This window comes from Peromyscus maniculatus, chromosome 13 (genome assembly GCF_049852395.1).
Source record: "Peromyscus maniculatus bairdii isolate BWxNUB_F1_BW_parent chromosome 13, HU_Pman_BW_mat_3.1, whole genome shotgun sequence".
Classification (NCBI taxonomy): Eukaryota; Metazoa; Chordata; class Mammalia; order Rodentia; family Cricetidae; genus Peromyscus; species Peromyscus maniculatus.
In genome coordinates this window covers 33,673,701-33,700,603 of record NC_134864.1, presented here as the reverse complement: position 1 = coordinate 33,700,603, position 26,903 = coordinate 33,673,701, and the positions used below count along the sequence as shown (strand labels likewise).

The 26,903-nt window shown below is 36.1% G+C and overlaps 1 protein-coding gene across 2 annotated transcripts in view; it reads left to right on the top strand.

Annotated features, from left to right (window-relative positions):
* Nyap2 (neuronal tyrosine-phosphorylated phosphoinositide-3-kinase adaptor 2) overlaps positions 1 to 19,172 on the top strand; it is a 251,140-nt gene extending 231,968 nt beyond the window's left edge. For both annotated transcript variants that reach the window (XM_006972110.4, XM_042260035.2), the window contains exon 8: positions 18,844 to 19,172. In XM_006972110.4, the coding sequence (XP_006972172.2) occupies positions 18,844 to 19,071 (228 nt within the window). In that variant the 3' untranslated portion in view covers positions 19,072 to 19,172. The remainder of the gene's footprint in view (positions 1 to 18,843) is intronic.
* The last annotated feature ends 7,731 nt before the right edge of the window (positions 19,173 to 26,903 follow it).

Sequence of the window (26,903 nt, the reverse complement as noted above, 5' to 3'; positions counted from 1 at the left end):
AAGCTCTGGTGGATTTTCCAAGTAATGTGCAGAGAGACCATTCATAAGAGGCGGGGTTAGGTGATGCTACAAAGCTTAGGGTCTAAGAGTTGGTCTGGAGTTGGGTTCAAGAGACTTTCAGTAATTAGCTGTCTATGCTGAAAGCTGCTGGGTAGAGCCAAGGAGCATAAAGCTAAGCCTTCCTTTCCGCTAGGGGGACTTGATGAGAAGGTTGTGGTTAACTCCCACAGTTTGTGGCTGTGAATCCATATTCACTTGGAGTCTTTGAATTCAAGGGCTGAGCATGTGGGCTTAAAGTGTGTACCACATGTCCTGTTAAGCTACATACTCCTGTGTTATCCAATGAAATCACTTATAATGTTAACTTAAGGATAGTGAGAGTTTATTAGCACCTGTCTCAAGTGTTTGTTTCCCTTATCTAAAGCATCTTTGGGCTGTGGGAAGGGATAATGCTCAGGGGCTAATTGTCAGGAAGTATTTGTGTCTGTCTTTGCTCCCTTGAGACTGTGATTGGGCTCCTTGCAAAGGGAAGTGGTGCATTATGGTGTGACATTGATTAGCTGGGGGAACTCGAGACCTGTAATGTGCCCTCCATCTACCAGTGACCACAAGGTCTCTAAGCATTTTGCCTTTGGTTAGCTGAGACCAAGGAGACCCTCAGGATTGGCTTTTAGTCCATTCAAAACTGGGCCATATGTTTGATGACATGTGCTAAATCTGATCTACTTGCTGATCTCTTGGGAGCAGTGTGTTGCTAGAGAAGCTGAGGTTGTATTTGGTCACCATAGAGTATGGGAATTTGTTGAAACTTATCAAGTACAAGAGACTCATCAGAATTCAGGGAATTAAAAGACAGTGTATAATTTGTAAAGGGTATAATTTTGTTCCCCATATATGTAAGGTAAATTCTCTAACATGAAGCTATAGCCCAAACCCAGAACAAATATCACTTGAAAGTCATATTTCTAATAACACACTGGTTGTATAAATCAACAATATTTCAGCAAAGCGAGGAATGCAATCCCAATTTCACATGCTGCCATAAAAGGAATGAGCTAATACTTAATTTCAAAAGCAGAGGTAATGACAATCCATCCATGACTACCATGGTGAAACTTGGAAAAGCTATGTCTTCTCCGACAACCCATGCATGGTAGTCAGTGCATCTTCATATTTGATTATTTACTAATACTGACAATGTTTCCATTGCTGCCTTAAAATTTTATAGCAAATTAGTGACACTGTCTTTGGAGTTTGGGTTCTTTCCTGTTGTTTTCTACAATTTCCTGGGAAAGAGGCACCTTTTCCTGACACACTTGTGTTGTATTTTATTAAAAAGTGAAAAAAATAAACATGAAGACTTCTTTCCTGAACTTATATTCTTTTTGACTCATGTGATAAGGTGTGAGAGGGAAGCTGGAGGAGCCAGCTGGAGATTCTAATTTATGGAAGATGTCACTCATCAGGTCCTGAGGTTAGATATGAATGTGCAAATGTGCAGTCTCTAGACTTTCTCCTGCCTCAACTGTCCCCTTGGTGAGTTCTGGGGACAAATTATTGAACTTCTGTGACTCAGGTTGCCTTGTCTGAAGGATGGTAGTAATTAAGAGGGCTGTAATTGTAGTCCTGACGAGTGTAGGATAAAGGTAACTTATGATAAAGTGGGTTGACAATATCATTGGCTTTCTTATCATTGCTCAATACCCAAAGGACAGTGAATACATTATTTTATGCTGATTCCAGAGCAGGAAAAGATATCAAATATATTGTATAAGGAATTTGGCAAGTGCTGATCAGGGAATATGTAGCTCAGCAAGCATGAACATGATTGCAAGTACTTTCAGAGGCGTGTTCTCATTGTTTAGGAATGCTGTAAGAAAGCAATTACTTTACCTCAAGGAAAAACAGAGAAATGGAAATATTAATAGCACTGACAAATACAAAATCATGACCTAGAAAAAAATAATCTGAACAAGTAATATGCTTCATATCAATTATTTTATGTAGGAAATGTCTCGAGGTTTTATTTATATGTGAGTAAATATGTGTGCTCATATGTGGGCACATATGTGCCAGGTGGAAGTCAGAGGACAATTTTGAGTGTCAGTCTTTAGCTTCTAACATTTTTGAAAAGTTGTCAATTTTGTTTTTTATTTTGTTTGGTTTGGGTTTGGCTTGTGTTTGTTTTGTTGGTTTGTTTGCTTGCCTGCTTCTTCTCTACTAGGCTTCTTTTCTACTAACTTGCCTGAGAGCTTTAAGGGAATCTCCAGTCTCTGTCACATTCATGTGCCCTTTATATAATTCTACATAGGGACTGGAGAGATGGCTCAGTGGCTAAGAGCCCTGGCTGCTCTTTCAGAGGATCAGGGTTCTATTTCCAATACTTGAACATCAACTCACTACCATCTGTAACTTCAGGCCGAATGGATCTAATACCTTCTGGTTTCCATAGGCACTGCATTCACATGGTACACAGACATACATACCCATGTACATGAAAATTTTAAAATTCTACTCATCAGAACTAGTTTTAAAGAATACTTAAATATTTGTAAGTATTCTACAAATATACAAATATTTTATAAACATGCCAAAATAATTTATTTTCCTGAGTGCAGTTTCTAATGTCTTAAGTTTGTTCTCAAAAATCTATTTTATTATTGAGTTTTATTGCTACTAATCTCTATCCATTTGCATCCCTTGACACATCTGTGCCCCTCCCCAACACATATATCATGCACACACAAATAAGTAGTTTCAGGCATTTTCTGGATAACATAATTGATATGAAACACATGACTTATTAGTATTAAGTTTTTCCTAAGGCCATGATTTTGAAGCCCATTATATTATTAATATTTTCATGTGCTTTTGTGTAGAAAGATGACAGCATCTAAAATCAATCAGTGTTGGCTTAACCCTTTTTAAAATTTGTCACTCAGCTCTGGAAATGCAGTTTCTTCGCCTATAATAGGGAGTTATTCTTAACTAGGCTAAAGTATGTGAGCAATAAGAAGTAGTGTTAATATTATTGGTAAATCAACTATAATTGAGTGGTTAGTTTAGCAAATATGGTTACATGAATATTTTAGACCAAATGCAGTAATCTGTAAAGCATTTGGTATAGTATTTAGTACATTGTGAGACTTACTCTGTCTTTTGAAATTTCCAGTGCAAGTTTCTCCACGGATAGTGGATCCATCTGGGAGGCCATTTGCTTGCCTTGATGCTTTAAGTCATAATGTCAATCGGTAACTGAAAATTTGTTCCTATCAAATTTGAAAACGAGGTCTCTGGGTGGAGGTAAAGGCGTGCCACTCAAGTTTACAAATGTGTCTGAAGTTCTCAGTCCTACATGCCCTGCCTTGTAAAACCATTTCAATTCAGTGCAAAAGAATGTGCTAAGTTAGGGGAGGTTATTATATGCAGCAAGCTGTGATTTATTCACACAGCAGATCATCTTCTACTGCAGGGGCTAAGCATGATGCTGCTTGCTGCACGATTTCATTGACAATGACTTGCGTACATTTTGTGCGGTCAGCTCTCAGCCACTGAGTCATAGCCCCTTAATTCAACAATTTGCATTTTTCTCGAAATGTTCATGGCCAGTCTTCTTAAGAGGTTGATTCTTTCGTCAAAGGAATTTTATGGCAATACATTTTTCAATGATAGATGTAGTTATGGAACTTTTACTCTAGAGCAGAGGTCATTGTAATGAGGCTATGTGTGACAGGAAGGAAGCACCTAATCAGTAATTACCGTGAATTTGTATTTGAGTATCGTAATGAGAGCAGTGTTGTCAAAGAAGGGAGGACATTCTGAGGGACTCTTGTGAAGGAGGAACAGGAAAGCTTCCTGGGCTCTGGAATTAGAGGGGCCATTTCTCTGAGTAGGGAATGTTTCTGCCCCGGCCTCTCTTCCTTAAACCCTAACGTAAGAGAGAGAGAAAACACACTTAACTATCTTGTGCTGATTCCAAGGAATGTGGAGCTGAGACTGAATACTTTTTCTTGACCAATTTATAAAGTAATGTACATTTACATTGTTAGAGAAAGTTGATACTGAGGTTGATAATGTACAAAATAATATGATTATTAAATATAGGCTTTTTATTAATTTCCCAGAGGGTCCTAAGGACAGCCATAAGAAACTAAGTTTTTTTTTTCTTTTGAGCAAGGTATGCATTCTCAGCACAATGTAACAAGTACTTTAATACTTTGGGGGCTATCATTATTCTGGTATGTGTTTAGGATATCTATGAAAAAATCAGGAGAAATGAGGAGGACTAGATTAAAGTTTAGAGCCCTCTAATTGAAGCCTTCTGTGTGCTACAAACTATTACAAAACACCCACATCCTCTCCACTCCCCTTTGTCATGATTTTCATTTTTCCCCACTTGCATTTTATCTTGGAGTGGTTTGTAGGTCTGAATCTGGAAGGAAAGATTTGTCATTACAGTGTTTATGAAAGAATGGTCCTGAGAGCTATATTGGTCACTTCCTTGGAGTATTAGAAATTGGGCTAAACAGCTGTCAAAAAGAATTTCTCATATTTGTAAAAATAAGTCAGCACTTTAGGAAGAAGACCTGGCAGTTTCAACTGAAAGAAACTTTCTTTTGATTGAAACAGAATTGGTGAAGGTTCCAAGAAGATGGAGAGAGCTCAGATTGTGTGTGTGTGTGTGTGTGTGTGTGTGTGTGTGTGCACATCTGTGTGTGTGCACGTGTGTACCTGTAGTGTATGCACCTGTGTGTGTAGGTGTGCATGCCTGTGGGCCTACACAAAGGCCAGAGTCTGATATAGAGTGTCCTATCCTATCATTCTTTACCTTAAGACACAGTCTCCTCACCAAACCAGAAAGTAGGCTGGGAGTGAGCAATTGCCAGTCCTCAGCAATATTCTTGTCTCCACCCATGTACCACCTACCCCTGCTACAGTGCTGAAGTAACAAAAACAAAAAAAAATCCAATGCCTGGATTTTTGTATGGCTGCTGAAGACTGAAGTCAAGTCCTTGCATTTGAAAACTCTCTTACATTCTCAGCCATCTCTCAGACATTGTGTAAGGGAGAACCGTTGACTCACTACAGGCAATGGAATTATAAAGGTAGATGTTCCCATATTGTCCCTGTGTCTCCCTAGTAACCTACATTGTGTAAATGTGACATTATTATCACAGGGGTCCCTGGCAATGCTAGACAGACACCTGGCTTCACGCGTGAAACTGGCATAGTGATAGTTTTCCATGTTCTGTTCCTCCTGTCATGGATGCAGGTATTAAAACTCTGTTGACACCTCTTTCTGAAGCATGCAGCTGAAAGGTACTGAGACAAGAAACAGGACATGCCAAGGTGACTTCTGATCTGGGTGATCAAGCTATGACAAAGGCACAGGGCCACTCTTGAAAGAATGCCCACCTGAAGCTTACTGTGATGCACCCCATCTTTGATTTCACAACGGGTCATGATGCTAGAGGAAGATAGAGAGGAGACTTTGGTTCTTATTTCTAGAGGAGAGTGGGGTCACAGTCTATAGGGAGTCCCGGGAGAGATGGTTTCTGACCGGGCCTGCAATGGCAGATTCATGTTCTCCGTCAAAATTTCAATCATTTTCGGGCCCCAAGCCACGACTGTTCATCATGACTATGGAAGCTTTTTTTGCGAGCATTAGCCTAGAAGAGAGATGTTTAAGGTAGCCTGCACCCTTAGTGCCAGAAACAGTCATCACCATTTAATAAGAAATTCCTTTCAGTCATTTGTACTTGAGCAAACCACATCAAACCATCCTCATGAGAGTAGGCTCACAGGAAACAAGAGCTTTCAATACTGTAAATCAGGTTTAAAGGCTTTCAATTAGGACTGGAGTGGGAGTCCATGTTTCCTGTCTCTACCCATCTTACAGACAGTATCTCTCTCTCTCAGACAGGGTGGTGTGTGTGTGTGTGTGTGTGAGAGAGAGAGAGAGAGAGAGAGAGAGAGAGAGAGAGAGAGAGAGAGAGAGAGAGAGAGAGAGAGATTTTAGATGCTCTGAATATGTTCTCTGAGACATTGAATAAGGGACACAGAAGTAGCTGAGAAGCAAAAGAAAAGATGAAAAGATGAAGGGATAGGAAGGAAGCGGCTCCCCTTTGAACACTTATCTTGTGGATTATGAACTACAATAAACTGTTCATAACTGATTTTTGAATTTGTTGTTCAATGTTTGTTTTTATTCTGTGATGCCATGGCCAGAGAAACAAAGACCCCGGTGCTACATCTGCCTCGGAGGCAGTGGCGAGCGGCCACTTGCTCACTTCGATAAATTCAAAACCACGTATTTTTCTACAATACAAAAAGTTTTGTCACCAAGGAAATGAAAAACCGTAGCTGGCACTTTGCCCAAGCACTAAGCTTGCAACATCACTGGGCTGAGTGGGGAAATCTGGCTATTCAGGAAGACAGGAAGCATGGCTCCTGATGACTGCTGTGTGGCTCTGATCTCCAAGAGAATCTCAAATCTAGGTGTTCCCGGCCCCCCTTGACCCTCCCCTCCAATGCCTTCTTCTTCTCGGTTGAATCTGTAATATCTCAATGAGTTTTCTCTGTATGGGTTCAAAAATTTTCAGTATTATGTAGCTTAATGTAGTCTTATATTCTACAGTTTGGTCTTTCTGGTTCTTTAATCATGAGGCTCAGACATGTGGATCCAGTCATCTAGAACCAGTACAATGGTGAATTCAGCTCCAGAGTGGATCACTGTACATGTTACTGCCTGCTTCTCTGCAGGGCATCTCAGTGGAGAAAAGCAAATTTTGTCTCCCCAGCTCAATTCCAAGCTGTAAGAATTAGCATTTCCTGTAGACTTCATTAGTTATTGTCAGTCTTCTCCTTGAGGATTAATAAATGGCTTGTCTACAAACCACCTTTCTCTACATAAAGGACCTGTTTACCAAGGTTTCATTCTCCCTCAGATGACTGGGGTCAAGCCTACATCCATTATCAAAAGCTTGTATTTTATAATGAAATTAAACTTGCAATTAAATTAATGCTAATGTAGGTGATTAAGAGAATATACTTAGTGAAAACATCAATACATTTCCTGTAATTGAATTTTATCTTGTACCACTGCGCTTTCCTTCGGGGAATGTCTTTTACAGTTTTCCTCTGATAAATGTCTCGCTCATTTAAAAACATATGAATTAATTTTGGAAATTTCTCAGGGCTTTCTTTATTATAAACAATTAGCTTAATCAATTAAAAGCTGGAATTATTTCTGTAGTCATTACTAGGTTTAATTCTTGAGAATCCTGTTATGTCTTCTTTACTGGAAAACTGTATTTTATTTTAAATATAGCCATTTTATTTTTCCAAAGACAAAAATTTTAAATCTTGTAATAGTACAAAATCAAATTGTGAATCATATACATTTTAAGGTAATAGCATCTGTAGGTATACACACTTTTATATGCAAACACAAATCAGTTTTCCTCAGAAGGTATAAGTATATCCTGTCACACACCACCTATGTCTGCCCTAGATGGTTTTTCAGAACTTCCTACAGATTTGAAAGCAGCAAAATGTTAACTAATTTCACACATGAAGATGACATAACACATTGACTCTCTTGTAATAACGTTATTTTTGATGGCATTGCAGTGCTCTGTCCTTTACAAAGTGTAGCTCACTTACTTCACCTGCGTGTGTGCTCTGTGCTCAGGTGTTAAGCCGTGGTTCACCCTCATGCTTGAGTGGATTCAGTTCTTGTACCTTTGATCATTTCCTTTCACCTGATAACATGCATTGGAGCTTATACAGTCATTTACACTTCTCAGTTTACACTTCATATTTTCCCCCTAAGAGATAAAATTCTACATGCAATAGGACACCAGAGCCATAATAAGCACTTAGCTTTCTTATTATTTAAAAAGTAAATTTAATTTATGTGTCTGAGTATTTTGACTCTATGCATGTCTGTGCACCCTGTGTGGCCCTGGTACCTGCAGAGGCCAGCCAAAGGTCTGCAGTTCCCTGGGCCTGGAGTTATAGACCATTCTGAGCAACCATGTTCGTGCTAGGAACCAAACCTGGGTCCTTTGGAAGAGCAGACAATACTCAGCCATTGAGCCCTCTCCCCAGCCACAGAAAATCTATTATATTTTTAAAGTTACATTTACACTAGTTTCTAAACTAGTAACTAAACATAGATATTGTACATATTATCAGGGTGCTGTGTGCTATATGAACATATACATGCATGCTTTAATACTTAAGTCAGGTTAAATAGATCTGCCTCCTAAATTACCTACCATTTCTTCATGGCCAAACGCCAAACGTCCTTTATTCTCCTAGTCACTTCAGGCATGCTATGCACAGACATATCTATACCCACCCTGCTCTGCAAGAATCTACTCTTGTCTAACCATAACTTAGGACCCGTCATCAACTTTTCTCATCGCCTTTTCCCACATCTCTCTTTAGCCTCAATATGTCTGCTGGTACAGTGTTTGTAAAATGATGGCTGAACACCATTAACATTTCCTTCATGGTGACATGAAATGAGTCTCTGGCCTTTTTCCTTATGAAACTATTCTCTTGGGCTTTGTCTCTTAATCCAACTCTAAATAGCTAACAGATTTTGAAATTCAGTGATGCCACTATCATCCCCTATAATTGTGATTTTTCTTGGAGAAGCATAAACAAGCATGGGGGATTCCTATTTTTTTGTTTTTGTTTTTGCTACTGTGAAATGGAGAAATGAACTGTGATGTGGTTAATAAAATAAGAAAAATTGCTTGCAGCAGGGTTTTCATAAGTATGGTGCCTAGGGCAGACAGTGTTTTCAATGCTAACACATCTCTATTGGAGGTAATACAAACACAATAGGCTTTTCAGGTGCATTCTGGTGGACAAAGGCAAGGGTTATGAGCTACAGGAAAAAGAATAGCCTAAGGAAGGGATGTTTTCTTGCTCAGATCTGCCACCTCTTGACTCCCAGCGTGGAATCTTCTCCACAGGTTGACAAACAATCTTCACGAGCTTCTAAACTGGGTTTTCTCGTGTAGAAAACAGTGGTCACAGGGGCATTGTGAGTCTAGAATGAAGAGAAGAAGGCATAGGCATTGTACCGCCACAGTACTATTTGTATTGGAAGGCCTTGATGCTGCAGGTTTTGTTCATGACCTTGTGAAAGGATGAATGGAAATATGACAATACTAAGAAATAGCACAAGATTTCACCTCTCCCCTGGGGTATTTTTAATTTTAAAGTCCTGTAAGTTTTCTGCCGTAAACATGGCTGATTCATTTAGCTTAGCACTTTCCCGTGCCATTGGCTATATAAGGCATAAGTACCATAAACACTCTACATGTGTTTCTCTACATGTATGCTGCTGCTGTGGGTTACTTTAATCATGACTAACTCTGTGCCAATGTAGTGTGATACTAATGGTAGAGGCACCAATGTCTACAACACTTAATCCCATGAATTCCAACCCTAATGCAATCCTCTGTAAAGGATGTGATGCATCTCTAATTTAACCAACACAAATTTAACCTAATCATTTAAAAATGCATTAAAGCATGCCTAATTTTTACTATAATTTAGGGAATTGATACAGGCTTTGTGCCCATCAACTGCTCTCAACAGTTTACAGGAAACTAATAATTTCTAGTACTGTTGTGTTATATTATTGATGTTGCTGGAATTAATACCTTGATTGCAATAACCCTTCACTCCAATGTCACATGACAAAAGGGGCTTATGTTTTACCGACTTGTTTCCCTGAAGAATATTGTAAGCTCATTTTGTCAATCAAGAATTTCAATATTTGAGACTTCACCTGTTTTATGACTTTTTCTTGAGTGACATTACCAGTACATATGTTATTCACTAGCACTTTTATGCTTTTACTTTTATTATATTTCATTTTGTTGTTAGCCAGGATTGAAGTTCATTACAACATTTTCATACCTGTACATAGTGTGGTTTGGTCATCATCATTCTCCATTACCTTTTCTTCCTCCAGGTGGTGCTGATGTGTTTCTCTGTTTTCCCAGAGTTCCCCTTTCTACTTCCATTTTGTTTTTATTAAACACAGCAAGTGAGTGGCATGCAGAGAGTTTCAGTAGCATAATCATTTGTAATATTTATACATAGCATAAATGTATGTACAGACACCTAAATCCATGCATAGGTGGATCACACTTACAACAGTTTTCTCAGACAAAAGTTTATCCAATTATCCACCTTCAAATGACTACTTATTTGTACATTGTGTACAGTAGTATGGCAAGAGAGCAGGAAGACTAGACCTTAAAAGACTGTGTCTGAGCTATTTAGAGTTATTTTTAACATCTTTTTTCCCTCCATCTCGGTGTTTCTGAGACTACCTTCCAAGATAAATATTTTCAATTTTGTACAATTAAGGATATTGCTGGATTTAAATGATTCAAAGCGAGGTGAAATATTTCATAAAACAAAAAACTTAAGTGGCTTTCCTGAAAAACACTCAGATAACATTGTAAATTATCTATATATTTGTTCATCCATTCACTAATTTTAAGAGCATTTATTGTACACTACTTCTCTTACTCTAGAAGTTAAGAATATAAGAATTAACAAGAAGGTTCCTGTACTCAAAGATCTAGATCTGCAGAATATAGAATAATGTATATACTTTTGTCTACTTTTTAGTAAATACCACATCATTGCATTCAATTGTTTGAACAAACATGAGGCCTTACTATTTTCATTTTACAAAGAAACATCGTCCCAGAACACTTCAATAACTAGTCCCAGATATAGAAAATTCTGATTTAAAAATAAATCATTTTCTTTATCTTGTCTACTTTATGCCATCTGCTAAGAAGACAGAAAAGTAAACACATGGGGTTGACATAAATAGCAAAGTCATTATTGAAGAAGCATGAGTGTTGGGTTAGGAGAGTTTGGGAGAAATTTGAAAGCAACTTCCATCCCTGTGTGTGACCTGTGATTTTTTTTTTTGCTTAAAGATTATCACCATAAAACTGAAGGATTAGACACTGTCTTCATTTTCCAGCAGAGAAAATATGCAGTGGTTATTAGCTTAAAACTCCAATACTGGTTTGAGAGAAATTAATGTATACTTTTAAATTATTTTTATTTTTGAGATTTACATAATCAATGCAAACACAGATATGTAAAATCAAACAAAACACATGATTTAGCATATAATATTTCTAGTATGTTCCTAGTAGCTCATCCTACTTTGTGCATCCAAGGGGATCGTCACATCAAAATAGAGAAGAGTAGGAATTAGTGTCTAGCCAATATTTCATATTGTAAAATAACTTTGAAATGAAGGTGTGGTTCTCATTTTGTGAACATAGATACATATCAAAACTAAGTTTAGAGATAGGGAATAAACAGTGAAATTCCAGTTCATGTCTCAGGTATAAACTTGCCTAATGATTCTTTCATTAAATGTATTTTCTGAGTCAACACATTGTTAAAAAGGGAATACCTATGAGGTAATAATTAAGAAACACCCAGTCATCGATTACAATTACATTCACATACACAGACATACACAGGGACACACACACACACACACACACACACACACACACACACACACAGGGACATACACAGAGACATACACATACACATAGGGACATGCACACAGAGACACATATGAAAGTTTGGATGTGTCCCCTCCTTCTAGTCTCTGCCAGCCTTCCTTCTCCCCTAGATCCACTGATTCCCTTCAGAAATGAGCAGTCCTACCAGAGGTATCAACTGAATGTGGCATAACAAGATTCAATAAGACTAGGCATAAACCCTCATATCAAGGCTGGATGAGGCAACCCAGTAGGAGGAAAGGGTCCCACAAGCTGGTAGAAGAGTCAGAAACACCCCTGGTCTAACTGTTAGGAGTCCCACAAAAACCAAATCATGTAGGCAAAGTGTAAAAACAGGTAGACTGGTATGTGTGAAACCCTAGGTCCAATTCCCAGCACCTCAAATCAATAAATTAAAGCAAAGCAACCAGACATGGTGATACATGTCTGTAATTCCAGCACATGGAAGGCTGAGAAAGGAGGACTGGAGTTCAAAGCCATCCTAGACTACATGGTAATTACCAGGACAGCCTGTGTAAGACCGTATCTTAGAATTTTTTTTTTAAATGAAAACTACCACCAACCAAAAACCACCTCTAAAAGCTAGAACTCTTTGTATTTCATCTTCAGTTCTTATAATAACTCAAGCAAGAAAGCAACACAGACTTTGTGTCCAACACTGAGGAAGTCATATATAAAGCCTCTGGTCAGCCTTAGGGCAAAGGAATTGAAACATTCTTCTACTTGTTTTGGTATTGCATGTTTATGATATCAGTGCACATAGCTTCATTATGGCCTTCAAGAAATTAAAATGGAACAGACCATTCGTTTACACTCATCTTAATGTCCTGGGATTTATACTTCTATACAGATTTATTTATTTTATATATATGAATATTTTTATTGCATGTATATGTATGCATCACATGTATGCCTGGTACTTGTGGATGCCAGAAGAAAACATGCCCTGGATGCCCTAGAACTAGAGTTATAGACAATTGTGAGTCACCATGTGTGTGCTGAGAATTGAACCTGGGTTCCTTATAAGAGCTACAAAGTGCTCTTAACCAACGAGCTTTCTCTTCAGTCCCAGATTTATACTTTTGAAAATAGTATAGTGTTCATAAAGCAACTGTAGAGTTGTGGAGTTTAAGTTAACTATATCTTTCAAATATTTAGCAGAAACATAGTTAGTTGGGCTACCTCTCTATTTTTCCAAAGTATGTTACTTTGTAGAAGAGACATAGATAAATTCTCATTTTTTTATTGTGTAATGATATTTGAAGGACTTATGTTTCATTAACTATGAAATAAAGTAGTCTTCCCAGCGAATAGATGGACAAGTTCAGAAAATTACAACCCTCTGGGCTCTGTGTTATTGTCAATTTCAGGTTTTATTGAGGATTTATGCTATTGTTCATGGTTTATAAGATTGAATACATCCTTCCAAGATATATTGGGGAAGGTAGACATGAGAAATAATTGACTGAAATGGAGGGAAAGGTTATGAAAGTGAATGTTTGTTTTTAGGTTGTCACCAGAGTGACACACTAGAGGTAGTGGGTTGCTTATGCAAAAGAATGGACTCACCTAGTATTAATCTTTGATGCAGAGTCTAAGCTCAGCTCTTTACAATTGCAACACTCTACTTCTCCTTATAAGGACATGAGAACAAAATGTATGGCCAGCACACCCAGATAAGTTCTCTAATGTGATTTAAAATCTGTTTCTTATCATCTCTGATTTATTTGATGAGTCAAATTTATATAAAAACCACTGTAAGCCAGTCTGAATCAATGCTTTATATTTGGTTTCACAACCCGTTTATAACACCAATATTGGCATTGTTTTGCATCTTCTATCAGACAAGTCTAATAATGCTTATTTTAAGGGTCAACTAACCATTTACTAAGTTGAAGGCATCTCTATGAAAGAGTGTGGCCAGAGAACAATTGTCCTTTGAATTGATTCCAGTAACCAGTGTAACAACAATATGTGGGCATGCCACTAGTTTTCTTATGTGTAATTCATTTGTTAATCATTTCTCTCTCCACATTTATAGATCTAGCATGGCATTTACTTTGCCTTTTAGCTTTCTTCATTCTACAGTGATTATTTATTATTATATTAATTTGTTGTATTTTTCTTTTTTGGAATAATCTTTTATTTCTACAAATGGCCATGTTGTAAATACTGTATGTGTGGTGAGCCACAAACCCTCTGTCTCAATGACCTCACTCTTTAGATGGTAGGCCAACAGATAGTCATGCTTGTATGATAAGAATCTTGACATAAACAAAGTTACAAAACCAATGATAGAAAGTGAAGATGAGGATCAGGGGCACGAATAAGTTGTTGTCTGAGATCCAGTAGGAAGATATAGGCGAAGTATAAGCAATCAGGAGGAATACTTTTAGCAATCAAGAGGAATAGTCGTAGACTAGATAGATGAGATCATAAGGAAATTAAAGTAAAGCAAACTAGAAAACATGTCCCACAAGAGTGAGAGATTCCACAAAAACGTATGTTGATGTACCAAGATTCTTTTTGCAATTCTAAGACCCTTTTCTATGAATTTTGTTCTTCTAGTTCCTGGATGTGAATCCTGAAGTTTTCATTACCTTAAGATTTATGTGACAAACATGGTACTCACTCATAGGTGGATACTAGATGTAAAACAAAGGATGACTAGGCTGCTACTCACAACTCCAGGGAGACTCCCTTGAAAACTGGACCCTAAGAAAGACACAGGGATCGCCCAATGACAGAGAAATGAATGAGATCTACATAAGCAAACTGGATGTGAGGGGGGTGTAATGAAGGGCAAAGGTCGAGGGAAAGAGAGCTTAGGGGAGCGGGAGATCCCAGCTGGATCAAGAACAGAGAAGGAGAACAAGGAAAGAGAGACCATGATAAATGAAGACCCCATGGGGATAGGAAGAAGCAAAGTGCTAGAGAGGTCCCCAGAAATCCACAAAGATACCTCCACAATAAAAAAAAAAAAAAAAAAAAAAAAAAAAAAAAAAAAAAAAAAAAAGAATCTTGACATATTTATATAGTCATTTTTATTTTATGATTCCCATGTGCTGCCAAATGTTTTCCATTTGTGTTTTGTTTAAAAACCAAAGGTATTTTTAAAAAAGTCTTCTCAATGGCTCTATGAAAACAGGCTGGTGTCTACTGTTTCAGAAACTAGGTGTTATGTACAAGTCTCTACTAACTGTAGAACTTGATTTCAAAGCCAGGAAGGCACTTGCTTAACATTGCAGTCTGTCTCCTGAGAATTTGATAACTATTCCATGCCAATTAGTGATGCCATTTAAGTAAAGATAATTTATATCAGTTTTATTTCTCATTTATTTAATATTGAAATGCTCCAAATGCTTATCACAGAGTAGTTCTTTTTTAGTTTTATATGTTACGCATTTGGGAAAACTTCAAATATACAATAAGAGTAGTATTATTTTACAGTATCATTGTTTGCTCTTTCAAAAAAATATATTCAGCCTCAGAAAGTACTGAATTTTATTTAAAAGAAATAACTAGTGCAGTGAAAAGGTGAAATGATTCCCTGGCCAAAAGGAATCATTCTATGCTCCCTACAACCATGTAAAAAATAATGTATACCTAATTGACTAATTGATGTGAAAGTCATGTATATGCCATGTGCCTAAAGTTATATGTAAATATATATAATATGCATGCATATTTGTGTGGGTTATATACCAATTCATAATTCATACAAAAAGTTCAGAGATACATTACTTTTCAGTGTTGTAACTAGAAAGGTTCTAAAGCAAATAATTTAAATTTTCTTTCTTTTTTTTTTTTTTTTGGTTTTTCGAGACAGGGTTTCTCTGTGTAGCTTTGAGCCTTTCCTGGAACTCACTTGGTAGCCCAGGCTGGCCTCGAACTCACAGAGATCCGCCTGGCTCTGCCTCCCAAGTGCTGGGATTAAAGGCGTGTGCCACCACCGCCCAGCCTTTTTTTTTTTTAATTTTTCTTATTTTACCATTTATCATATGATCTTTGAGAGGAGGTGGCAGTTAAAACTAGCATTTGAAAAGATAGCCTTTCCTCTTAAACAGAAACTTATAATTTTGGATGTAAAGAAAACCTACAAACATGTTTACAGATCCAAAGTAATACATACTCATTGTTTCCCATATAGTTCATAACTTGCAGTACTGTAATTTATTTAACACAGCTAATGCAACAATATTGATACATTATAGTCAGGTAAAAGCTGCCCTTTGTTCCATTTTCCTTAACATTTATCCAATACCTTTCTTTTCTTCTTCCTAGTTCCTTCTAAAGATGCACAGTAATTAGAGTGAATCAGGGGGTCTCCAGCCTTATGTAGACAGTAAGAATTTCTAAGAGGATTTTACTTATTTTGTATGACCTTGACAGGTTATCAGGAGTACTGCTGTGGTATTTTGTAGACTGTCTCTTGGATGAAGCTTAGCTGATGCTTCTCATCAACTTCGAGGGCTTAGAGAAAAGAGATGGAAGGCACAGGGTACCATGGTTTATCATTGCAGTGATACATGCTAGCAATGCCACTTACAACTATTGAACACCACAAGAGATGAGACCACATGTCTCATCTCTTGTGGTTTCTATAAGAAAATGTAACAAAACAAGCTGAGTCAGTTATATACAAAGTGAAGTATTTATTCCAGCTCTAAGGGTTGGAAAGATCGACATCAGGGTGCCTCCCTGGAACTTACTAGAAGTCCCCTGTGCTCGCTTGTGTCTGCTCATCTATCACAGTGTCTTCACATGGTCAAAAGGAGAAAGCTAGCTTGGAACCCTTTTGTGAGGCGATCAGTCCCATGCAGGTACTAACTTTCCCCACACCGTTTGCCAAGTTCTCATTTTTAAGGCCATCAAGGTAGAGGTTAAGATTTCAACACAAGAATCTGGGGATGGAACTTAGGTCCAGAGCATAGAACCAGATTTCTCCATGAGAAGTTACCTCCAGCACCTCTTTCCATTGCACCACGCAGATGGTACTTTGCGGCTCACACACAGAGCCACATTGCACCATTTTCATTTCACCTTCTTGATAGGAAACTTCACTCGATTTTAATACATGAATTTATTATTCGAGAATATCATCTCTATTGAGTCACATTAGTAAAAAAAAATGTTGCCCCAAAGCTGTGTATTCATAATAATTGAACAATTATTGTATAATTATTTCTTAGTATGCAATTATGATCATATATAATATATGTATACTTCTTCTCTGTATATATAACAAATATATTTGGATTGTATATAATAAGCAAGATCACTTAACTAAATAACTAAACTAAAAGATTTTTTTGTGGACTTAAATTAATTTTAACACTCTATCTCTAAAGTTGTTTCACCTGTAGGGAGAAATGGAATTGTATTTTGAAGCTGTTCTTTAACAAGATGAAGAGATTTTTATGATTAAAGAAAAAAATCAAAGATTGCTAAATATCTTATGGATAGTATTATTTTCATATAGTTCATGTAAGTGATAAAAATACAACTTATGTCTCCAATACTACATGATTTCTTAACATCATTATGTCAGTGTAAAAGATAATATTTAATTTCACTTGGGCAGAGAGATTTTAATATTTAAATGTCTACAGTAGTAGCACTGGGTTTTAATTTGAGAATTTAAACATGAACCTAAGCATGTCCTACTTAAATTATAAATATGAAGGAGGTTTCTCTTCTCACATAAACCACACTCTATAGTAGAGTCAATCATTTCATCCTTACATTATTTTATTGGATCTTAAGAGCAAGAAAAGCTGATTGTTAGCAAATTTAACATAATAGTCTATGTATTAGGCTACATATATTTGTAAATGGATGTTACAAAGCAATCTTACTTTGAACTGGCAATCTTCCAACCTTATAGAGTTGAATGAACTCCAACTAGCTAGCTCTTTTTTTTTTTTTTTAATGGATGGGAAATGTTTTCTACGAAGCTTCAGGTACTGGACCGTGGTAATGTACATTGTTTATTTTAGAACATCATTCTTGCAAGGAAGGAGTAGATGAAGTCATCAAAGCATTACAATGTCATCAGCTGCAGAATTAGAATTAGATAAGGATTTGTTTGAATATCACCCTAAATCCATAATGCCAAATGTAGTGACTTCATTTGGTTTGTTTTAACCTTTCAGCCAGAAGGGATATTTGCTTAAACAATTAAATGCAGTTGTCTTTGTTTGGAGTGGTGAAGGGCTTATCTCATTGCTATCTTTCTGTGACAAAAATTGGCTTAAAAGAATGTCAATAGACACAGTACTACATATATTAGGGGAGCAGTGTATCTGTCTAGCAACATATGTATGTTCAACCTATAGTGCATATTGATCCTTCTTTGTTAACCCTGTTGACTTAATGAAATATCTTTTCTAAGTTGTTTTCTTTTAACCAATTAGAGTATTTATCAGCATATTTGTAGAGGGAAGTGATTGCATCTCAGATATTTGCTCATGTATGATAAACCAGTAAAGATAACTCAGCAGAAGAATATGTGAACATCCATCCAAACTTAGAGTGCACACCCACAGTCACTTCAGCAGGTAGATTTATTCAACAAACACGTTGTACTTGATTCTATTGATAGACAAACCAAGTATCCGAAACGTATTTCAAGAATGAAAATGGTCCTTAGCAACTTTAAAACATGTCATTGAAAAAAAATAGTCCTTATATTTTCATTTAGATACATTGGGAACAATTACACAATGAAAGACAATAAAAATTGGAAAATATTTGGAAGACTGTTTAGAAAATAAAGTTATTTTGTTTTCACATGGTGGTCTCTTTTTAAACATTTATTTACTTATTTATTGCGTGTGTGTGAGAGAAGGGGGTGATGGGGGAGAGAGAGAGAAAGAGCACAGACCAAAGACTGTGGAGGTCAGGGGACCACTGATGGAGCTGGTCCTCCCCGACTGTGTGCATTCCAGGGACTGACTGCAGGTCATTGGGTTGGGAAGAAGTACCTTTACTTGTTGTGCCATGTCAGTGGCCCTACTGAGGACTTCAGAAATATTTCATGCCATGCCATTTGCCAATTTAAGTAGAAAGTTTATTTATAGCAACTATGCTTCCATTTTTGTTTTGTGTTTTATTAATCAGTTTTAAACTTTTAAAAAAGGAGGTGTAGAAATAGCTGAGTTTTCTTAACAGCTACTAGCACAGTTGGCAAGATATACTTTCATTCCATCTTTTTCTTCTGTATTCACTCTTTCTTTTTTGCTAGGTGGCATGCATGCAGTGGTTTCATGGAGACCATACAATGCTTGAGATGATTGAGAAAAAGCGTTGCTTGTGCAAAGAAATAAAGGCTAGACAGAAAACGGAAAAGGGCCTTTGCAAACAGGATAGCATGCCAATCCTACCCAGCTGGAAGAAGAGCGCAGGAACAAAGAAGTACAGCCCTCCTCCCTATTCTAAACAGCAAACGGTATTCTGGGATACTGCCATCTGAGTGTGTACTGGCGTGAGCTCCACATTGCATAATACAAGAGAGGTTGACTTGGTCTTGTGATAATTAATTGTTACAAATATTCTTTGTTGGTGTGGAATACCACAGGAATCTGCGGGTACTGTGGCAAGTCCAAGATAAAACATGGTTGTCCTTGCAATTAAGGCACACTCTCTTATTGTGGATTATTTTGAATCCAGAATATATCAAATTGTAAATATTTTGCTAGTTTATGGGTGACACCTGAAATAATTATTCATTATACATATTTAAGTTGGAGAAATATCAGAAAACTTTACTAGATGATATAATTTGGTATTAACTGGTTTGTTATCTCTTTTATATGTAATCTCTGAATGCCTTTTCTTATTAATTTTTGCATTAAAATGTCTTTGTCCTCCTGCCCACATTTGGCTTCTGTAGAAGAGCTCACAGGTATAAGTCCTATTTAAGCACACAATATGTGATCTGGTGCTAGCAACACAGAAGTTGAATATCGTATTTGTAAAGATTGTCTGCTGCTTTCTATGTTTGTAGGGGATTGATGAGAAATGAGTGGAAGTATGACATTGGTCTGAATGTCCATGTTACACTGACATTGACAGTCTTTGCTACAGTGGCTTCCTAAGGATTTCTTTTCTATCCTGGGCACTACACTGAGTACCAGTTAGTCAGACCACAGAGAAAGGTAGGAGGGTATGTTGAGACATTCCAGCAGCAAACTTTCTTTCAAAAATGACTTTTAGGGATGTGGTCCTTGCAGCATTGACTTGATTGGAGGAGACCAGGGTTCACTGTGACATTGGAAGGAAAGAAGAATCAAATCCTTAAGAGCATGGTGGTTTTCAAGACAGTGGAAGCAGAGGCACGATAGACATGATACTTTTATATAACACCTCATGGGCATGATTTTCCCACAATAATTAGAGAAATGGATATTCAACTATACCAATTTGGATATTTTAGTATACTCCATGCCTACCTTCCTCAAAATTTAAGTCCATTCATGGAAAAGTATTTCTTGCCAATTTTTTAAATCTAGTCATTACATTTTTGGGTCATAATCTTCTGTTCACAATTATCGTACCTGTTCTACTGATTATGACACCACGACCAAAGAATTATGACCACTTCTTTATTTTATTTTGTTTTAAGGAAGAAACAGGAAATGCAGGGGAGAAACAATAAGGCGGACTCAACTTTATGAGGTAGTCAAATTTAAGTGAAGAAATTTAAGTTAAGAAAAATGGTATATATCTTTAAAAGTAACTTGTTAGTTGAAAATGAATATTGCCACGGATAAATAAAAAGGAAACTATGACATATATTTTGTATATTTAAATTACTATTTATGCTTCCTAAAATTGACAGTATGTGGTTCTTCATTAACAATCAATTTAGTATTATATTTCTGAGAGGAAAAATTGTGTTTGACGTTATTATCAAAGCAGTTTTTCTTGTAAGGGTATTGACAGCAATAGTCCCATGCTGCTCAATAAAACCAAATATAAGAGAAGTTAAGGAATTTTTGTAATCTATATTGATAAAAAAAATCTAGTAATTCTTTATCAGTAATAGTTCCTTGAAGAGAGTTTGAAATGTTATAACATAATTTTTTAATGTTTTATAATTAATGTATATTTTGATGTCCAATTATAATTCTGAAAGAATAAGGAAAACGGTAAGTGGGAGCGTGTGTTGTGTGAGTGTGTGTGTGTGTGAACAATCAGTGGGAAAACTGTATATATAAAATGCTTACTGAAGTTGTAAGTTCTGCTTGTACAACTAACTAAGATGGTGACAAAGGCAACATCAGAAATAGGGATACCACAGAGAGATCTTAAGTAGCATAAACGAATGCTGTGGCTGTGTTTTCCTAGCTATGTAGATTTATAATTCAAGCCCAACAATCAATACGGCACAGACAGAAGAGTGATGAAAATGTTTTAAGATAAAATCGTAATTGAAATCAAATGTGGTTTTTGGTTCAACTTGTTATCTTGACTTAAGTTATTATGATCTCATATATTCAAGCCAATCAATCAAACACAAAGCACCATTTGTTGGCATCTCTGTGATCTTAATGCTTGTGCATTCTGGCTATTACAGTAAAGATGAGTCCTCTCTTGACATGTAAGTGTAGGTAATATATTTCTAAATGTGTTTTTTCATCTGCCGATCTTACACATATCACTCTGAATTAGGCAGAAGATAATTTTTAATGTTGGTCACTTGTCCGAAAGGAAACAGAGGTACTAAAATGATTTGTGTTGGATTCAGCCATTCATGGATGTTCTCTTAAGTTCATGCCATGGCCACATATCACATACTCCTCTTTCAAATGTGTTATTTTTGGAGGAGTTAGCTGTTTGGAAAATTTGAACTTAGGTAACCATTTCCATTTATTTCTCCAAAGCTCTCTCTACAAGAGAAAGAATTGAAATATCTGGAAAAAATGGCTTCACTTGGATTTGACTCCAGATTTATTCCTCTGTGCCTAGACAATATATATTGTCTAGGCACAATATAATATTGTCTGATGTGGCAATTAGCTATTCTATAGTCAACTTCCTCTTTGTATAGAGTTCCTCTTTGTTGTGAGAAAAGAGTCATTAGTACACAGAGAAAATCATGCTGACTCTTTGGTGGCAATAAATCAGGCAGAATCTGGTCAGAAGATAATCTGCAGCCAGCACATGATATCATGATAAAGCTCATATTTCTAGCAATGCCAAAGAACAAATCATATAAAGGCATGTTATCAGGCCAAGAGAACTCATACTTATGACAAATAGTCTTTTCACAGCAAATGTTGTAGAAACAGAATTTTATTGGCTGTCAGCAAGATGCTTTTATGTGTGAAATACTTCTTAGTAGAGAAGACATGAATTTCCTTAGAAATGATGGAAGGAAAGAGTAAAATACTGTGTTTTCCCCATCATAGAAGCCAGCACTATGTGAGAAATCACACTTTACAGAGACATTGCCGATATCTCCCTCTATATGCTATTGAAGCAAGTTTGGGATAAAAAATGATTTGTGCAAATAAGGGTGACTTTTCAGCCATATAGTAATTGAGAAAGAAAAGCAAACTTCAAGAGGTAAAATTTGTTATTTTATAAAGCATACACCTTTGGATACAAAATAATTGTTTGGACATAAGATCACTTTTCAAAATAATAGTTTTGAACCGTTGACAATCAACAAGATTTGGTTTGAACAGTTCTAGAAGACAGAGATAGTGACACATGTGTAGTCTTGTCTACACCCAGAATTTGGTTTGATTCTTTTGCACAAGTTAATAGAAAGTCAACACAGATGAACAGTCCCAGCTAGTTACTGTTTTAATAAAGACACCAGAAGAATGCACCTACACATACATTTTTGTATCACTTTCATGTTAGACTCAGTCAGATTCTCATTATAGATCCTGTAAATTAATCATGTTTCCAGTTGAAATGAAAGCAAATATTCATACAATTTATGGAGTATGTAATTTGAGGGGTTGTAAGTCTCACTTGAAAAGGAATGTAGATAGGATAGACTATGATCCCCTCATAGATTGTATCCTAAATTTAAAAGGAAACAAGAGAGAAATGACATGTACAGTGCATAGGGATATTTACAATATCTTCCTGGTTTGGAATAATAACTAGCTAATTGCAGAATGTGGACAATTTGTTAGTAATCCATTATTTCTTTAGAAGTTCATTGTATCATTTTCTTAGACAGTATAGAAGCACTTTGAATTGAACACTGAAATAGATGTGGTTTTTGCAATTAAGGAACTCAATCATGAAAACATTAATATTTTCAAAATAAAAAGCCAATTGTTTCCAAGAGTATACATAATTTCATATGTTTGGCAGTTTTTAAGTGCTTACATGCAACATTCTTGTTGTTTTCTGGTCAAGTGTACAGTCAAAATAAAAGGTGAAAATATACTAAATTTATGTCTAAGTATAGCATATATGTATGTGTAAGCTTCTACCTGTACATTACAATATGTACTGCTATCTGTGTAAATCAGTAAAAGATAACACTGTTTTATCATATTAAATGTAAACATTGTGGCTTGAGGTTTGGATGGTTTAAAGCCCTCTCATATTTGGGTCAATTTTATTGGAACAAAATGTGTATAATCTGGAAAAATATCTGGTTACATTTACTTTTATTATTATGAAGCTTCAAATTTAAGGAAAAACATTTTAAAAAATACTGTTGAATTTATCTCAAATAAACATATATGAATATTCCTTCAAAGTATTCATTTGCTCCCAAATATAACTGGGTTTGCCCACCCTAAATGCATTTATATTTAAACATGTACACACTCAGATACAGAATGCATACTGTATATAATATATATGACAATGTTTAGTATGCACTTCTTTTGTTTGGACTTCTTAACATTTATAGTGTAGCAATTTGTGTAAAGTGCACTGTGATTATAAGAAGAATCAAAGCACAGTACAGTCACACCTTTGTTATCTTGCACTAAAAGTGTGTTTACGTATTTAGCAACTGTATGTTTACTTTCTTGACTTTTCAAACATTTGGAACAAATAGCTATGAAAAATGATATAAACTAATCTGTTTTCTAGTGGATAATTACACTACATTTTTAAAAGACAGGGTTTTTAAAGAAAACCATTTAACATCCATTCCAACATTAAGATGTTTACCATATCTGAAAATCTGAATGTCATATTGCATTTTTCATAACTCATTAGCAATGTCAGGTATGTGCCTGAATATTTGTGCAAATAAGCATTAGATAACAGATTTCTCTATTCATGTATTCCTAGGCATTTCTATATACATAATAATATAAACACTGATGTTTTAATGTCTCTTAATTTTTGTACTTGATTTTTTTAGTAATATGTAATTATATATGTACTTTGATACTACTGAAGTAACCAGATGTTGTTTGAAAACAAATTGATTTCTCTCTAGTGCATTGACAATATTTTATGATATTTTGTGCTTATTTATTTGTGCTCCCGTGTAATTATAATAAAAGCAATAGTTTAAATTAGATGGCTGTTGTTTTCTTATACTTATTCATCAAGAAGCAAGATTAAAAGGGCAATTGAGTTGAACATTAGTTGAATATATTCTATACATTTACTAGAATTTCACAGTGTCATTTAATAATTTATATTCGTTTTCAAAAGACTTAAAGAAAAGCACATCTTCATTTAAATATTAGATTTGTTTGTGAATTGCTGAACACTGGTAAGTATTAAAGGCCTTAACTCTATAGTCATGTGACCCCTGCTATCCTTAATTATGACTTAGTTTCTGTCTCAAGATGATACATTAACTAAGGTGCTTTGACATTTCATTTTATTTCAACTTGACCTAATACCAGTCAGATTTAATACTAGAGTATTAAAGAATTGAATCCAAGAACCCTAAGCCCACACTTTCAGATAAAATATTTAATGGGATGGTATTAAGTCATATTTTATACTGATAGCCCTTATAGAAATAACCTAAATGAAATATTTACTGTTGGCAGGATGTCAATAAATAAACTGTTCCTGAATATCTGAAACATGACTTTGGGGCTCATTGATCATATAAAAAGTATGTAGTATCCTTTAATGGTCTCTAATACCTTCTTCATTAACCACTTATATAATAATCATATAATTAATGTGAATTTAATTGATTATAATTTCATATTTACTCAATAACAATTTCCACCATTCATTTTTCAAAGATTTATTCATTTTATCTGTATGGATGTTTTGTCTTCATATATGCTTGTGAAACACTTCTTTGCCTGGTGCCCGTGGGGTCAAAAGAGGACATTGGATCCTCTGGAACTGGAGTTGCAGGCGGTTGTGAGAAGCCATGTGGGTCCTTTGTAAGAACAACAAACATTCTTTCTTTTGAGACAAGATTTCTTTGTGTAGTTTTGGTGCCTGTCCTGGATCTCATTCTGTAGCCCTGGCTGGCCTCGAACTCACAGAGATCCACCTGGCTCTGCCTCCTGAGTGCTGGGATTAAAGGCATGTGCCACCTCCACCCAGCACAACAAACATTCTTAATGTTGGAGTCTTTCTCCACCTGCCCATGATCATTTCTTAAAAGGAATCTAATTTATCACCATGGCTCAGCTCAGCCCTTCCATGTATTACAATGCACAGTGTGATGCACTGCCTCTGGGTTTAACAAGAAGTAACTAGTCACATCTTCATCTCACCATCAATACTCCAATCTTATGTCCATCTCAGTCTATAAAAATATACTCTATATTTTAAATTAAATGTTACTTTCATCATCCTAAGTTCCTTTAAATCCCTATTCCCTGCTTTGTGAACTCACATCTTAATACATTTATGTTAAGAATAATAGGTGAGTTACTATTAAGCAAAACCCATTCTCTTACGGTGATTTGTAGTGAAGGCATACTTACTAGTATACAGGTATACTCACAAACATGGGCGTGTGACAGAACATATTAGAATAGGGGAATTTGAGAAAATTGTGTGGCATCAAATTATATTGTATAGAGACATGATTCTCATACTGCTGTACAGAAAAATCAAGACGCCTGTCTTATTTAAGGGTTCTATTACTAGGTGGTATCTGTATTTTATTACCAAAAGCAACTTAGGGAGAAAAGGTTTATTTGATCTTCTACCTCTCAAGTCACAGTCCATCACTGAGGGAAGTCAAGGCAGGGACTCAAGGCAGAAACATAGAGGCAGAAACTGAAGAAGAGGATATGAAGAATGCTGCTTACTGTTTTTTTTCCTCATGGCTTGCTCAATCTGCTTTTTTTATATAGCCCAAGACCACCTGCTGAGAGATGGCAATCCCTACAATTGACTGAGCTACTAATTACTAATTAAGAAAATGCCTACAGGCTTGCCTACAGAACAATCTTATTGAGGCATTTTCTCAGTTGGGATTTCCTCTTCTCAGATAACTCTTGCTTGCTTCAAGTTGACAAAACAGAACAATTGAACCCTTGTTAACTTGACACACAAATGCATCACTGTCTAATAATAACCTTTTCTTTCTTGTTAATCTTCAAGAGTAACATCATAGTAATATCAAAATATCAATATAACACATGTTCCAAGCTTTTAAAAAAAATCCCACAGTCTTTACAAATCCAAACACTTGAAAAAATTCAGTCTCTTTAGAACAACTAAAATCTCACTAAAATATTCAAAGTCTCTCAACTGTGTGTGCCTGTAAAATCAAAAGACAAATTAATTACTTCTTACTCCAAGGAAGAAGCAGGGCACAGTCACAATCAAATCAAACTAAATTCAAACTTCATCAGTGTGATGTCAGTGTCATAGACCTGAGGTCCACTCACAGTCCCCAATCCCAAGGCATTTAGACAGCTCCACTCTACAATTGCTGCTGTCCTCAGTGGTCATCTCATGGTTCTATCATCTCACCAACACAGGTGTCTCTGCTGTAACTGAGCTGCACTTTTATCAAGGGCCTCACAGCTTCTCACAGTACCAGGCCTCAACTGCTCTCTGTGATTACTTTATGCCTTCCTATCCAGTGTCACGTGAGTGACTCATAGTACCAAGTTCAGCTGACAGCACAAGGTACAGCCTTTACTATTTTGAACACAGCTTACACGTGCTAATCCTAAGGAACCATTTCCTATAACATTTTCCTTCAATTCTGCTGCTCTCTTTTTAGTCATAGCTGATTCTTCAGCCCCAGTTGACCAGTCAATTGTCTCAGCAAAGCAAAGTTTTACTTCAGTGTTCTGGTGTCTTATTTATCAGAGCTAATTCTTTAGCCCCAGATGACCAGAACCACAGATTCTTTCTTTTAATGTATTTATT